This window comes from Pelecanus crispus, chromosome 5, assembly GCF_030463565.1.
Source record: "Pelecanus crispus isolate bPelCri1 chromosome 5, bPelCri1.pri, whole genome shotgun sequence".
NCBI lineage: Eukaryota > Metazoa > Chordata > Aves > Pelecaniformes > Pelecanidae > Pelecanus > Pelecanus crispus.
Window position 1 is genome coordinate 51,967,669 of NC_134647.1, and position 15,004 is coordinate 51,982,672.

Sequence of the window (15,004 nt, forward strand, 5' to 3'; positions counted from 1 at the left end):
GTGCAGAGAACATGTTTGCTTCTTCACTTCTCTTTTCTAACTTGGTATTACCTGGAAGGGCAGCATTCACCAGGGATAGAGTATCCTCAGTGTCCTAACAGTGTTTCTTGAGACCTTGCCCCAAATCTTCCTTCTGAGGAGATAAACTCCCTGTCTCAAGGATATACAGTGAATGTGCATGCCTGAACTCTACAAGAAAAGCCTGTAAATGCATATAGAGTATAAGGCACTGTGGTCCAGAAAAGCTAAATGCTATTTGGAGTTGGGTTAACCTTTGATCTGTTTTATTTGGCAGGAAGTACAGTTGGGTCCTAGCGAGCAACAGTTTGTACTGGAAGGACTGGAACAAGGAGTGAGGTATACCGTCTTTGTGATGGCCTATAAGGGAGATTGCCAGAGCAGAAGGACAGACAGTACCTTCTCAACAGGTAGGATTTGGCCTTGGGTGTTACATTTTTTCCTGTGCTCTGCAGCTGTTGTACTTTATGAAAGAGGTCAGAGATAGAGTTCATGTTCTACAGATGCACTGGGAAACTATGTGATCATAAGCAATTATAAGTAAGCCACACCATGTGGAGGCTTGGAAACACAATGGGATAGTGTGAGTGGAGATTGCCCACACTGGTCAGTGCTGCTGGCAAACCTCGCTAGCCAAGTGCAGGACAAAGCCTCCTGGTGAGCTGCCAGTGGGCAGGAGAGATGATGATATGCTAGACATCTTTCTGCACCATCCTAGTGATGGTAGGGCACAGCTGTTTAAGTACTGTTGTAGCACTGGATAGCTGTCCATGTTGTTTTTGGAGGTCAGGAAATGTACACCAGAATGGCAGCAAATCAAACAAAAGCTCACGCCAGCTTGCTGTGGGAGCCTCTCGTACTGTGCCAGTGCCCACAGGGATTGCCAATTGTGGACAGCTTGTGAAATGCAGAGAAATTAAAGTCCCTGTTTACTGGCACTCCCACCTTCACAAACAAGGACTCCTCTTCCTGCTTTCACTGCAACCCAGGACTGCATATAGTTTGCTATAAACTCAGATGTACGTCAGGGTTGGAGCACTCTTCCCTGAAGGCCAGCACTGCCCACCAAGAACCTCCTCTCTAAAACTTGGAAAGCTAGAGAAACCTACTCCTTAAATTGTTTTCCTTAAGATGTTAAGATGCAGGCTGTGGGGACCCCATCCATGTGCCAGCTCCCAGGCAGTGGGGAAGGCTGCCAGCAGCAACTTACTGATGCAGCTCACTGCATGAGTGCACAGTGGGGGTTGCTGGTTTCTTTACTTCTCTGCCAGTGCTATAGTCCTTAGGAGATTGCTAAGGGTGTGAAATGCCTCCTCCAGCTCTATGGCCTGCTTTGCTGATGTGAAGTTTTGCCATCTCTGTTCTCACAGTTAGCTTTCTCTACCCATATCCTGCGGACTGCAGCCAGATGCAGCAGAATGGAAATGCCTCCAGCAGCATGTACACCATTTACCTGAACGGGGATGGCAGCAGGCCAATGCAAGTGTACTGTGACATGACCACTGATGGAGGCGGGTGGATAGTGAGTGATTCTCTGCTCCTCTTTGTTTTTTTTTTTATAAACGTAATCAAGTGGACTTGGTACTGGTGTTAGCTGAGGCTCCCTTTGCTCTATTGCACTACTGTGTTTCAGCTCCTGCCTTGATGAAGTGGCATGTTTTAGGAAGGGTGGTGGATGTTGATGTACCCCCTCAGACTGTCAGTAGGAACACTGTGGGAGGCTGAATGCCTCAAAGGCTTTTTCATTGTTTGGTCGTGAATGCCACGCAGGCTTATATTATTGCTGATTGAAGGCAATTATTGAGTTATGACAGCTTAATGTGTTACCTCTTGCCAGCTGGGTCATGGGAGTTGTATATGAGGGTGCACTCAGCCCTGTTGTAAGATGAGGTAGTACAGCTTAGCTTAACTGCCTTTCATAATGAGTTAACTAAGCTATATTATCTCATCTTGACCACAGTATAAGGTTACATATATGGACAGTTAACGCAGGTCAGCTGATCATAGAATCATAGAATGCTTTAGGTTGGAAGGGACTTTGAGAGATCATCGAGCCCAACCCCCCTGCAGTAAGCAGGGATGCCTGTTAGTATTTTAAATCCTAGTGCTGTGAGCATGCATCTGGACCCTGACCACACAGTAGTTGTTGAGTGGTTTAAGGGAATCTGGAGGCAGAAGCACAGATGCTTTGAGGTGAGGAATGTGTATGAACATGAAAGAGTGAATCGGAGGTTCTTCGATAGCTGCCTTGCTAAATGACCAAATAAAAATATCTTTATGCCCTTCTTCACCTTTCATTTTCAGTGATAAGTGATTTTATTCGCTGAAATAAATTGCTGCGTGTTACTGCCCAAGTCCCTCTGATTTTGGTGAAGTTTAGAAACCCGCATGTCTCTGTGGATCTTGTCACTAAACCTGTTTTGCCTAAGTGTTTAGATCATGCTCAGCTTTGTGCTGTCCACAGGCATTTGTGAAAAGTAAACTAAAATTTGCATGACTAAGTATTCACCCCAGGTGCTTCTGTGCAGTCAGAAAATGGGAATGGATTCCTATGTGTACCCTGCTCAGGTACAGCGTACCATCAGCTGGAGTTGTCTGTTCCTGCTTCGCCTTTTTGTCTGTGATTGAATCAGGATGAGCATTTCTCACCCCCATCCTCGTCTCTCCTCAGACTCTCACACAGCAATCTTTGCTTTGTAGGTGTTTCAGAGGCGGAGCACTGGCAAGCTGGACTTCTACAAACGCTGGAAAAACTATGTGGAAGGCTTTGGAGATCCCACTGGAGAATTCTGGCTTGGTACAGTACAAGGGAATGACCAGTGAAGAGCTGGAGATTAGCTTTGTTAGAAGCACCTAAATGCTGAAATATCCAACCCCCCCCAAGCCTGCAGTCTGGAACTGTCAGCTTTTGTGTCTTCCCTGGGAGTGCCAATGAAGTACTGAGGAATCTCTAAAGGCCCACTAAGTCTTTCCACTGGCATGTTTGGGCTTTGGAGTAATCCCAGAGCAAGCCAAACTCTGGAAAGATTTATTTCAGGCTTGTGTGTTCCTATGAGAGGAAAGATAAAGAAATTGCATTAGTGAAAATGCGAAGTCCAGAACACTACACAAAACTTGGTGTATTAGGTCATTTTTTGTCTGTCTTGTTCTGTTAGAGAACTCTGTGTGGATCAGAGAATCCAGCACTAAGTAGGTTAAAGTCTTTGGAGCAAGGGTCTTTAGATGTTCTGGGAGAAATAATGTTGCACTACAGCCTGTCTCGTGCTGGTTTTGGCTGTTTGCTTTTTCTGATACTGTTGTCTCTTCACAGAAAATGAGATAAGACAGAATAAACTTGGCAAAATGTCATGACCGCATCAAGCAGGGAAGGAGGGAGGCAGGAAATAGCTGATTTAACCAAAATGGCCACAGGGTGAGGGTCTAGGACTGCAAAGGTGAACAGGCTATTTCCTTTTAAGAGTAATTCTTTTTTCTTCTAGGTCTTGACAAGCTGCACAATCTCACAAGCAGCAGCCCCATCTGCTACGAGCTCCGGGTGGATTTGCGGACAGCCAGTGAATCTGTCTATGCTGTCTATGACTTCTTCCAAGTTGCCTCGAGCAGGGACAGATACAGGCTGTCGGTGGGGAATTACAGAGGCAATGCTGGTGAGGAGTGCCTCGTACTTGTGCTGTCTCTGCTTTGCACAGGGAAGCAAATGCTGGAACCTGTGTATTTCTTTTGCCAGTAGCGTAGGAGTTCATTAGGTCAGGTTAGATCACATGTGGTTCTCTTTGAGGAGAGAAGTCTGTACTTCCTAGGAAGACTGAGGAGAGTGTGCCCACAGACCCATTTCTTGCTGTGGATGGGAGAAAGAGTTGCTTTTTCACAGGGAAGAGAGGGCTATATAACCCAGTGAAACACCAGCTGAAAAGGCAGACTGGGAAGCATTTCCATGAGGTAACCTGTGCTGATGGGGGAGCATCTGCTGGGGCTCCCCAGCTGAGAAGTGCAAAAGCCACTTGGCTTTTGTTCAGGGTGGGAGTTTTCTCAACAGCACTAGCCATGCCAGTGCTGGCTTCTGCCACTGGTGTAAACCCTTACCATTGCCATTGTGTCCATAGTCTTCTACTTATCCTTTTAATCTCCTCTTGCCATAAGGTTTAGATCTTCAGCTGGGGGGATCCAGCCCTTGGACATGCCCTCTAATAGCAGCCCTTTAGAAATTATTGTCCAGACCCATCCTGTGCTGTTGCTTTTCCCCTGACGGGCCTGCTGTGTTCTGCCTGAAGGGTTTATAAGCCCTCAGGCTGAGCAACTGTAGTCTCTCGCTCCTGTTCATGGCTTTCATCCCTTCCCTTAGGGGATGCAATGACCTACCACAATGGCTGGAAGTTCACAACGTGGGACAGAGACAACGATGTGGCTCTCAGCAACTGTGCTCTGACACACCATGGAGCGTGGTGGTACAAGAACTGCCACTTGGCCAATCTCAATGGGAAATATGGGGAGAACAAGCACAGCGAGGTGAGTGGAAGAGCTCTGTGTGGTGGTTAGCTCTTCTCCCTAGCCTTAAGAAAACACATGGGGGGAATGTCTCTCCTTGGAGCAGGAGAGATTGCCCAAGTTATCCTAACTCATTTCATTTGAAAGGAAAATGATCCATAAGGAAGCTTATAGCTCTTACTCTGTCCTCCCTGGATCTAGAGGACTTGAGCTCATGGCCCCCTGATTCTTGTGGGCAGAGATACTTGAGGTGGAGCTGTCTTGATTTCTGAGGTGAACACCTAAAAGAACACTCACCAGGAGCCACACTAGGATGCTGGCTCACTGTCTCATGTAGCCTATACCTTGGCTTTCAGTGCATGCCTTGGTGTGCATCTCATTGTACAGGCTTATTTTGGGCTTGAAGATGGCTCAGTCCTGTTGTGCTCCAAATTGGATAGAGATTTGATTTGTATTAGGAGTGTCTGGAAGACTTATTATAATTACAGTCAAAATCTGGTGAACAATAGCATCTCTGTTTATTGGGGGGGTTAAATGGTATTAGAGGGGGCAGTGGTAGACTCCTAACACCTGGTCTGGGTGCTTTAATAAAATCAATCCTTGGCCTTTTGCCAGGGGGTGAACTGGGAGCCATGGAAAGGCCATGAATTCTCCATCCCTTTTACTGAGATGAAGATCCGTCCTCAGTCTTCCAGCAATGAGCCAATCCTGGGGAGGAAGAAGAGGTCTCTATTGGAGAAGAGGAAAAAGATCAGGACTTAAATGAAAGTCTGTGCAGGACAGTACTCAAAAGATAATGATTCAGTATGTCTTAACAAAGTTAGATTCAGACAGCTTTCTCCATTACATTGGAGACAATTGCTGACTGATGTACACCCAGAGACCTCTGGATCTGCAGCCCAGCCTGCTTCCAGCCTTTGGAACTCCTGATGGGTGATCTGTCAGAGACTGGGAGGGGGCTTGTGGGGAGCATCCAACTTGTAGCTCCCCTGGTTGGCTAAACATGACAAGGACCTGCTCAATCCAATGTATGCAACTTCTATGAACTTTACATAAAATAAGTTTTAACACATGACGTTGTTTCTCAAAACCCAGGCTGCTAACTGTTCTGAATTCTGTCCTTTTCTGGTGCCATCCACTTCAGACTTCGAAAAATTAAATTTGATCCCACTAAAAAGTAATAGCTCCTTAATTTACATCAGAGAGCGCTTTCCTGAGACCGTCCCCTCTCCCTGTCTTGGTCTGTTGTCCTCTGTTTCCTTTCTCCTCATAATTTGGGGCACATTCCCTACTCTTCCTTCAGTCAAAGAGCTGGGTTTTAGGAAATGTTGTCAGGCTGCTGGCAAGGCTAGTTAATGCAGGTGAGGTCTGTAGTCTGGCTTCCTCAGCCTCCAGTATCGCATCTCTCCAGGTGATTTGCTCTATATTTTGCTTGTCACTTCTTGTCTCCCAGCCCAAAGAAAAGCCTGAGGAGACATGCAGTGAGTTGGTGTTCACACTCCTGGGTGAGGCCTAGAACAGGGTGAGTGTAAGGGCTATAATCCTCCAAGCTCTGCTTACCATCCCAAGCCTGTCTCTGCATACCACTTGCCTGAGAGGCCACTTACAGACCGTGAACAAAATTCTCTATGTGACTGTCCCATCTGCCACCTTCTGCTTTTTCATTAGCAGTGTGGTAGCTAGTGATGCTGAAATGATAATGCTTGTCATCTGCCTCTAAAATGAACATCTCTGAGTTAAACCAATCCTGCATGCTTTCTGTCAGGCTTTTCTTTCAGGCTGTCTGCAGATTCAGGTGGGCCCCAGTGCATGGTTTCCCATTTGGCTGCTTTTTCTCCTCTTGGCCATAATGGTGAGTTTTATTTTCTTTTCCTGAGCAGATATTAAAATTCTGGACCACCAGCTACAGCCAGGGAAGAAGTATGAGCTTACCAAATGATGCTTGCTCAAAGGCTTCCTTGTCTGAACAGATTGGAACATGATTGTCCTATGTCTTAATGGCCTTTTCTATCCCAGTGCTGAGTAATACATTTTAAAGAATCCTTCCCAGGCTTTGGGGAAGCAATAAAATTGCAAATAAAGGAGGTCTTAAAATATTTCTGTCTTCTTTGCTTTGGGTGGCAGAAATTTTTTTTTTTCCTTATTTAAACTAAGCCTTCTTTATGGAGATGGAGCAATACCCAGGCCCTTAGCATTGCCAGAGCAATGTGGAAAGACCTGGGGGATGAAAATTAGGTCTTTGGAGTCTGCTCCACAACAGGGATGGGGGACTATGTGATCTCTTCATGACTGAATACTGCAAAGCAATTAACTGATCTGTGGCTGCTAGGACCTGGCTGAGGAGAGCTAACTAGAGAGCCATCTCTCAAAGGTGAGTACTAAATTCTTCACAGTACTTTCAGGGCTGTGCCTCTTGCATTGGTGGGCAGGCAGAGACTCATCTGAGCTGCGTTAGGATATCCAAGCCCTGGCATGGGGGAAGGAGGAAACTAACAGAGGGAGGAGAGGAAAAGAAAATTGCACTTGAAGTGTTTTGCAGGCTCTGTGCTAAGAGTATGAGAAGTACCCAGGAAAACAATGAGGGTTCTTTACTGTGGTGAAGTGATTTCTCCCTATTGCCTGCTTGTCTGTAGGTGAGGACAGGTTTCACTATGTTGTTTAGTTAAAAAGCACAGTGTAGACATGAGGAAGGTGACTGAGGGGGATCGGAGGACTAGCCTCACACACAGCTGCTCTAAAAGTAAGTGTATGCTCTAAAAAGCAGCAGGTGTGATTGTGCCCAGCAGCTCTTTCCTGTGCAAACCTCAGAGGCAAAGCACAATCCCCTTCTAAAGCTGAATCTTACCTGAGAGCAGGGAATGTTCTCTTAAGCGGTATGAGCTTTGTATTTCAGAGATAAAGGCAAATGAGACACTTTATTTGCAGTTTATGAGGAGAGTTTACTTGTCTCTCCTAATTATGGGCCCCTCTTTCACCAGGAAGGGCAGTCAAAGTGGCAGCGGCTGGAAAACCATTGTGGGAAGTCAGTATTTCCGAACAGCCACAGGATGGCATCATCTCTTCATGCTAGTGCAGGAGAAACTTCCCTGTATCCAGCTGACCTCTAGGAAAGACCTTTTTGGGGTTAACCAGAGCCTGTGCTACAGCTTTAGAAGTTGGGACTGCTCAGCTAATGTGTTTTGTTTGCCTTCAGGAACTGGCTCTTCTGGTTTCAAGGCTCAGGCTGGTTGGGGTAGTCCCATAAAAATTTCACATCCTCTTCCTACCCTTGTTTTGCTATATATATGCTATTTGCTATACCCAGCCCTGTAACAGTGATGCTGTAAGGCCAAAACAGATTCTTGAAACCTCTGCCTTGTATAGTCAGTAAGGTTTGCAACATGCCCAGGGGCAGAATTTGAACACCAGAAGGATCTTCTCTGCCGTGGCATCATGGTGTTGATGGGGACTGTCCCATTACTGGGCCCCAGGAGCAAGGACGTATCTGTTGTGATATGTCTGGGGTGCAGCACGGCCAGTGCTGCTGCGGGGGACCCCAGCAAAATGCTGCTGCAGGGGGAGAGGTGGCAGATTCCTCACCCACCTCCCCACTGTCCCAGCACTTACCCAGGAGGAGGGAGAAGGCATGCCTCTTCCCAAAGATGTTGCACTCTGAATAGTGTAATTCAGAGGGATGACAGGAGAGTCTTACTGCACTGGCCACTTGCTTGGAAAGCAGCAATGTTACTTCTGGTCACTGCTCTAGGTTTGTTGGCTGAATAAATAGAGGAATAGTCAGTAAAGATCAGATTCTCCCCTCCTAGTGGAGTTTCAGGGACCTGTGTGGACAATTTTTGCATCCCCTCAATCCCTGGACTGCTCCAGGATGCTCAACTTGACCTCAACCCCTGCCTGTTTCTAACCTGGGACCCAGAAACCTCCCCGTCTCTCTGCAGCCCACGCTACCCAAGAATGCCTGGCTGTGAATATGGTGTGCAGGTCTGCCATCTGGAGAGAAGCAAGGTGTGCACGGCTCATTGCTTCCCCTCAAAAGTGTGTGTCTGCCGTTTCTAGCTGCTTGTTGCTGTGGTCCTGCATGCCTCTTACCATTACTCTTCCAGAGCCTCAGCTCTGTGGGCAAGGTGCAGCTTGATGCATCGTCCAGGTGAGAGCCAGATTTATTTTTGTCCTCATGGAGGGGAGAGCTCAGTGGTGCACGATTTGGAAAGGCTCTGGCCAACAGAGGTGTGCACCTGGTCCTGTGATGTGCCCAAGGCAGATGGCTGCGAAAAGCTGCAGACGCCGTGAAATACCTGGCTGATCAAAACCAACTGGGGTTAACCAGTCCATGCTGCTGACCCTCTGCAAGGAAAAACCCCTCTGCAGCCCACCTCCTGCAGTGCAGAAACGCTGCTTTTCTTATTCCCACTACTTTTTGCCCTTGGGGGGAGGCGCTTGACTGTGTTCATTAACAAGGCAAGGCCATTTAAACTTGATTAAGCTAAGCTGTTTCTTTAAGAAAACATCTCTCCAAGCTGCACAGCTGGCTGCAGGCAGAGGCTGCACAGCCTCTGCCCGCTGAGATCTCTCCCGTGTCTTATCTAGGGCCAGGATGCAGATACAAGAAAGATTTCCCCAGGAAAATAAACACACGACTGAGAGCTAGAGACACAGCAGTTGTTTGCAGTTTGAAAGTCATGTATTTTTGTTTTAAAAAAGAAACATTGCAAAAAAATTGGTCCGTGTTGACAGTCCCGTGTCCCATTTCCCCCCGCCCCATTGCATGGACTGAAAAGGTTGATACTGAAATGCAGTTGTGTGGAAGCAGTGCAGAGGTGTCTGGAGAGCAGGGACCTATGCAGTCAAGTTTCTGTACCATGCATCTCCTGACACGTTGTTAGTGTGGGTGCTGCAGGGTTGCTGCTGCCTGACTGATGGGTGACAGGTCCTGCTGCACCTCAGGCTGTTGCTGTTCTTTTGCTTTTGTCTCAAGAAGCAGCTGATTCAGTGGATGGTTTGGCTAAATCAGCAGCCCCAAGTCAGCCCCTGTGCTTTCTGGGGTGCAGAGGCTCAGACCATCCAGTGGTTGGATGGATCAGGGCAGGGTTGTATCCTCATCCCTCCCTGCCCAGCCCAGGGGTGGTTTGAATGATGATTTTAGGGAGCCCTTGGAAGTCAGACCTGGCTCTGAACTCCCAAAGTCCTGGATCCGAGATGTTGTGTGTGACACAACGCAGACTTTTCTTGACAGCTCTCTGGTTTTTGTAGGAATTAGGTGCCCTCACCTGAAACATTACTCACTAACCTTTCTGGAGAAGGACCTTCTTGCAGGGAGCCATGCAAAGCCCAGCAGCTCCGCAGTAGGTAGGCTGTACTCTGCTGGAGCTGGCTGTCTCCTTGCCCCTGCTTGTTTGGGTAAGCCTCTGGCCTCCCATCGTGTTTCCCTTTGCTCTGATTTCTTTTTCTGATTCCTCCAGGCAGCACCGCCCTTTCTCCAGGGCTGTTGGTGCCTCTGGATTGCAGCAGGAGCACCTGCGTGGGCAGCTCTCCTGCCCGAGGGAGGAGGCTGCTTTGCCCACCTGGTGAGCTTGGAGGCAGGAGGGCTGGGAAAAGTACCTGGATGGGAGAAAGGAGGGAAGGAAGAAGGGATAATACAAGTACAGTGCTGGTTCTCCAGGGTCCTAGCTAACTGGGGGTTTGGGACAAAGACCAGAGCTATTCCTGCATGTTACTCTCTAGGATTAGGTGTGGCAAATCCTAATTTTTTATAGCATGATATGTTGCTTCCTGTTTTGGAGGAGAAGGGAGTCACTTATTTCAATGCTAACAAAGCAAGCTGGAAAATAAGCACATATGGGGTCAATTTAAAGGGCTGTGTGAGGAGGAGCCTGGCCTCCTGGCTGTTACCAGCACAGCCGCACGCAGCCAAACCCCATGATGTGATGTTAACATCACCGCCCTGTCCGAGTCAGACAAAACAGGCTGTGCTGGGACTGGGTGGCACAAGCAGCAGCTTCTAACCAGTGGCTTTGCCCCCAAGCCAGTGTGTGCCCCAGGAACTGGGGGAAGACGGCATTGCCCTTGCCTGGGCTGGAAGTGGTCATGTCCGGCAGCAATGTCCAGGTCCAGGCTTGCCCACGTGGGTTTGGCTGCTTGTCCCCCAGATGTCTGGCTCTGGCTGGCAGCTCCGATTTACTCCAGCAGCTTAAGAAGTGGAAGAAAGTTGGAGGAAAACATCCAGTGTACAGATGCATGGCAAAAACCAGATGTGACAGGGCTTCTCATCACACGTATGCATCCCTTGCTGGCAGAACAAGCTGGGGGAGACAGAGCCTGGGGGGGGCAGGGAGTGGGTGGCAGAGGAGACCCCCAGCTCCTCAGGAGGTAGGCTGAGCATGCAGGTGTAGGACGAGCAGAGGGTCAAAACTAGAGTAGGGGTGAGAGCTGTGTGTGGTCTCGTTAGCTGCTGTGCCTAGCTGAGCCATCGCACGTCCAAGGGAGATGAGGATGGAGAGGGATGCAGGATCCAGCTGTATGATGGGTAAAGGAGGACTGTGGGCATGAACTTTACTCCCCCCCTGCTCCTACAGCACATCCCAAATCCCAGAGCCAGCTGGGCTTGACAGCCGTACAGAATCCCTCTGCGTGGCATAGAGAGCTGCCTGCGTGGCATCAGCTGGCAGCAGTGCGTGCTCGTGGGTCTGTGTGTGTCTTATGCGTGGCACAAGGGCTGCAGGGAGTGGGGATGGCCGAGCGTGCCAAGAAAGTGTGTCTGCTGCTCCAATACTGCTTTGGTGTGTCTAGCCCCACAACAGAGGGGCCTTTGGTCCTGCTCTTCTTTAGTAGTCATTCAATAAATAACTCTAATGCCCATGGCCAAGCCTTTACACAGCCTCGGCTTGCATTTCCGCTCTTGCAGTAGCATGGTGGGCTCTCTAAAGGCAAGCTTGTATAAAACAGTCTTTCAAGGAAGACCTTTAAGTGCTGGTGCAAAAGGGCCGGTCTTGCAGCCTTCTCTCTCCTCCCTGCCTCTAGCCTGGGTGACAATGCATCCTTCTGCTTTGCTGCTTAAGATGGCGTCTTGAGGTCGCTAAGGTTGGGCTGAGGGCACCTGTGTTCAGATGCTCTCAGTTGCCTTTGGTTGGGTGGCCAGGGAGATGGCACATCTTTTTGCTGTGGGGTAACTCTGCGCTCGGGTTTTTTTTGCATCTCCAACATGAGCTGGGTTTGGACAGAGCCTAGACAATAAAGTTGTGCCACCTCTGTGGCAGGGCAAGCAAATGAGCATGCCTGTGCTTGCTTTGCATGAGGCTGTCCACGTTTGTGCAGGGGGAGCGTGTAGCCGGCTCGGTCTTCGAGTGCATGTGGTTCTGCGCACCCTTGGCCGTGCAACAGCATGTGTGCTTGCACATGAGTGCAGAGGGAGAGCCTTGCACCCAGTCTGCTGCATGCCAGCCCGGTACGTGTGCATTGTGCTCATGGCAGGAGGTATATACAGCCCAGTGGCAGGGCACCCTTGCGTGCTCAGCAGCGCGCGTGTCCATGTGCATGCCTGTCCTTTGCAGGGGTTTCTGCCCTTGGGCACGCTCTCATGGTGGGGGAAAAGGGGCTTGCATAAACCTGTGCCCGACTGCCTTGCTCTCTGCTGGCCCTTCAACGTGCTGGGCTCAGCCTTTTTTTGAAAGTCACCATAAAGTGGCAGCAGCTTTGGCATCTCCTTGCCCCTCATAGCGCACAGCTGAAAGGACTGGTGGCATCTCAAAGGGGAGGGCCTGAACGCCCTCCTGTCTGCTAGATGGGCAAGGATGGTCTCTTGTCCAGCAAGAGCAGCTTGGGCTGAGCAGAGATCCACAGGTCCTCTTCATCCTTCTTCTTCTTCTTCTTTTTCTTTTTGTTCCTCTCGGTGTGCAGCTGCCCCTTGCTGCTGCTGCCACCTTTCTTCCCGCTTTCTCCCCTCCGGCTGCAGAAGCAGCAGTGGCAGCAGATGAAAATGAACGCAGTGAGCACAACGAAGGGCAGACCCATCAGCACAGCCAGGCAGACAGTGTTGAAGACACCTTCCTCATGCTTGGTACGGATGAGCTCTAAGATGGAATTAAAGAAAGAGCTGATCTTCTGCTCCATGTTAGTTTCTGGGCCGGCTGCCTGTGCTGCTTCCTCTGTCTGAAGGCCCCTTGGGATATGTTCAGCTCCTGTAAGCAGCTAATGGGCTCCACAAGTGTCCTTGGATGGTGCCTGCAGAGACAGGAAACCACATGGATCAGGTGCCTTCTCCCTCAGCAATTTTCTCCATGGAGCTGCCAGCACAGCCAAAGCCTCAGCAGCGTGAGAAGTCTGCTGCCACAGAGGACCAGGCCATGCTACTGGCCATGTCCCTTTGGGTGTCCCTATCTGAGAAACACGGCCTCACAACCTCTCCTGGGGTTTGTTCCTGGTGGTGGTGATGGGCAAGGAGGGCTTTGGCTGGGCATCCCTACTTGCCTTGGCATCTGGCCAAGCACAAATCCTGCCCCCGCCCCGGACATACATCTCAACCCTTGCTTGGCAGCCAGAGCGTGGAGACTTTACAGCCCTTTGTAGGGCTTATTTCTTAGCAGAGGAGAAGTCATCTGCAGGGAGAGCTTTACTGTCTAGGAAGGGACTTGCCTGGTCTGGGCAAGGGACCACTGCAGAGAGTGGTACTGCTGCCATCAGAGCTGGGACTCAAGATGTCATGGGTCTCTCCTTACCCCTGACCCACCCTGGGAAGGGGTGTCTGGTTTAGACAGACTGTTTCTCATGGTCTGCCGTGGGTCATGCAGCAGGCATGTCCCAGGACAGGCAGCCAAGCTGCTGCAGGCAGGGCACTGCCCTGCGTCCGGGCAGCGCAGAGGCAAGGTGTGCCTGTCCCAGGCATCGTGCTGGGGTCCAGTCCTGCCGCTCTGGCACCCAGGGCACTGTCAGCATGTTTGGAGTGGGGCTGTGGTTAAACCACCTGAATTTTTGATGGGGGCTATGGTCAGTGGGACTCGCAGGCGGTGGTCAGGCAGGTGGACCCCAGCAAGCAGCCCTGCACCCATGGCCACCTCTGTGCACCTAGGGCTGACCGCAAAGGCGGTGGTGGGGGAGGATGAAGGTTGGCTGGGGATGGAGGAGCCTCTGCCGTGCCTCACCTGGGAATTGCTCCAAGGGCTGGGTAGGGCCGAGGAGCATTTCTGCAGCCTGACGTAAGGCTTTCCTGTCCCTCGGGAGTGCAGTAAAAGAAAAGCCAACACTTCCACGTAACAAAAATTTAAGAGGTACAGCCTGAACTCCGAAGGTGCCCCGGAGGGGTTGCTCCATTTGTACCCTTGTGACCACTGACTCCTTGCCTCTCCCTCTGGCAGCTCTCACAGAGCCCGGGTGCCTCTAGGTAGAACAGGAAGGGGACCCAGGCTGGTTTCGGTTAAAACCTCCTTATCTATAGTGCTACCGTTCCTTGCTTTGAATTGCATTTATTGCTGTTGTGGCACCTGCTAAGGGATGGCTCTCTTGGACCGAGCGTTTTGGGAGCTGGGCCCATCCTAAGCAAAAGGATGCTCCGGCGCCACTGTGCATCCTCCAGCTTCGCTTTGGTGTCCTAACGAACACCCTACCTCCTAATGAACAGCAAAGCTGTCTGCCTTGCCCAAAAAAGAAACCATGAGTCCCATGCAACCCCAACCATAGCCCTCATGCTGCTGCCAGTGCCCCAGGGAGGAAGCGGGGCTGCCCTGCTGAGGTGGGAGCTGGCAGGCAGCCCCTGAAAAGGTGGCTCCCAAGGCAAAACCTGCCTTCAGAAACACTGTCCTGGGACCTACAAACCTGTGGGGGGTCTTGTTTCACCAGCCACCCCCAGCTACTGTTTTTTGTACCTGATTGCTAAGACCCCAAAAACCAAATCCTTCAGTGTAGATTCTGAGGTCTCAACCTGGGACTTCACAAGCGCTCAGATCATATGTAAAGAGAAGGGTTTATCCTCCCTGCCCTGTGCAGAAACAGATTGACCGCTGTGAATTCATTGTTTTGATCTGTGTGAGACCGTAGCTGAGCTGGCCACAATTAGCTGGTGGTTTCTCTTTTGAACATACACGTGGGAAATGTGATGAAAAAGGATGTACAAATTTCTGTGGGTGCCTTTCTGAAAAACTCCCACTTGAGATTTACCAAATGAAACACAGAGCTGTGGCAGGTGGTTTGGGCTTTGGCTAAAGACAGACATTTGTAGCTAATGTTTTACTGCTGGATTTTTGTCCAGTCTGCTGCATCTTTCAGTTTCTGCTTGCTGGAAGGGGAATTAAAATAAATAAATAGATATATATATATATATGGTGGGGTTTTTTTGGAGGTAGACAAGCAGGACGGTGGTGATACCAGGTATGCACCCAGGAGGGAGGGATGGTGCTGCAAGAGGCAGAAGAGCCTTTTGCACCCCACCTCTGCTGCTGAGCAGCTTCCCAGCCTTGGGAAACCAGCTGCTCCCTGCATTGCCTCATTCCCCTACCCAGCAGGGACAGGGATATCA

General features: G+C 49.9%; 2 protein-coding genes across 2 annotated transcripts in view; one reads left to right on the forward strand and one right to left on the reverse strand.

Moving 5' to 3' along the window:
- The window catches only part of TNN (tenascin N), a 39,410-nt gene extending 33,092 nt beyond the window's left edge, over positions 1–6,318 (forward strand). The window contains exons 12-17 of the mRNA XM_075710262.1: positions 296–428; positions 1,389–1,540; positions 2,719–2,815; positions 3,498–3,665; positions 4,361–4,524; positions 5,119–6,318. Of these exons, the coding sequence (XP_075566377.1) occupies positions 296–428; positions 1,389–1,540; positions 2,719–2,815; positions 3,498–3,665; positions 4,361–4,524; positions 5,119–5,265 (861 nt within the window). The 3' untranslated portion in view covers positions 5,266–6,318. The remainder of the gene's footprint in view (positions 1–295; positions 429–1,388; positions 1,541–2,718; positions 2,816–3,497; positions 3,666–4,360; positions 4,525–5,118) is intronic.
- A 5,927-nt stretch (positions 6,319–12,245) lies between these two features.
- Positions 12,246–12,645, reverse strand: KIAA0040 (KIAA0040 ortholog). Its single transcript, XM_009484884.2, has one exon. It carries the CDS (start codon positions 12,604–12,606, stop codon positions 12,274–12,276), a length of 333 nt encoding a protein of 110 aa, XP_009483159.1. The 5' UTR covers positions 12,607–12,645; the 3' UTR covers positions 12,246–12,273.
- Between the last annotated feature and the right edge of the window lie 2,359 nt (positions 12,646–15,004).

Coding starts and splice junctions, on each gene's coding strand:
- KIAA0040 (XM_009484884.2), bottom strand. CDS start 12,606: ATGGAGCAGAAGATCAGCTCTTTCTTTAATTCCATCTTAGAGCTCATC.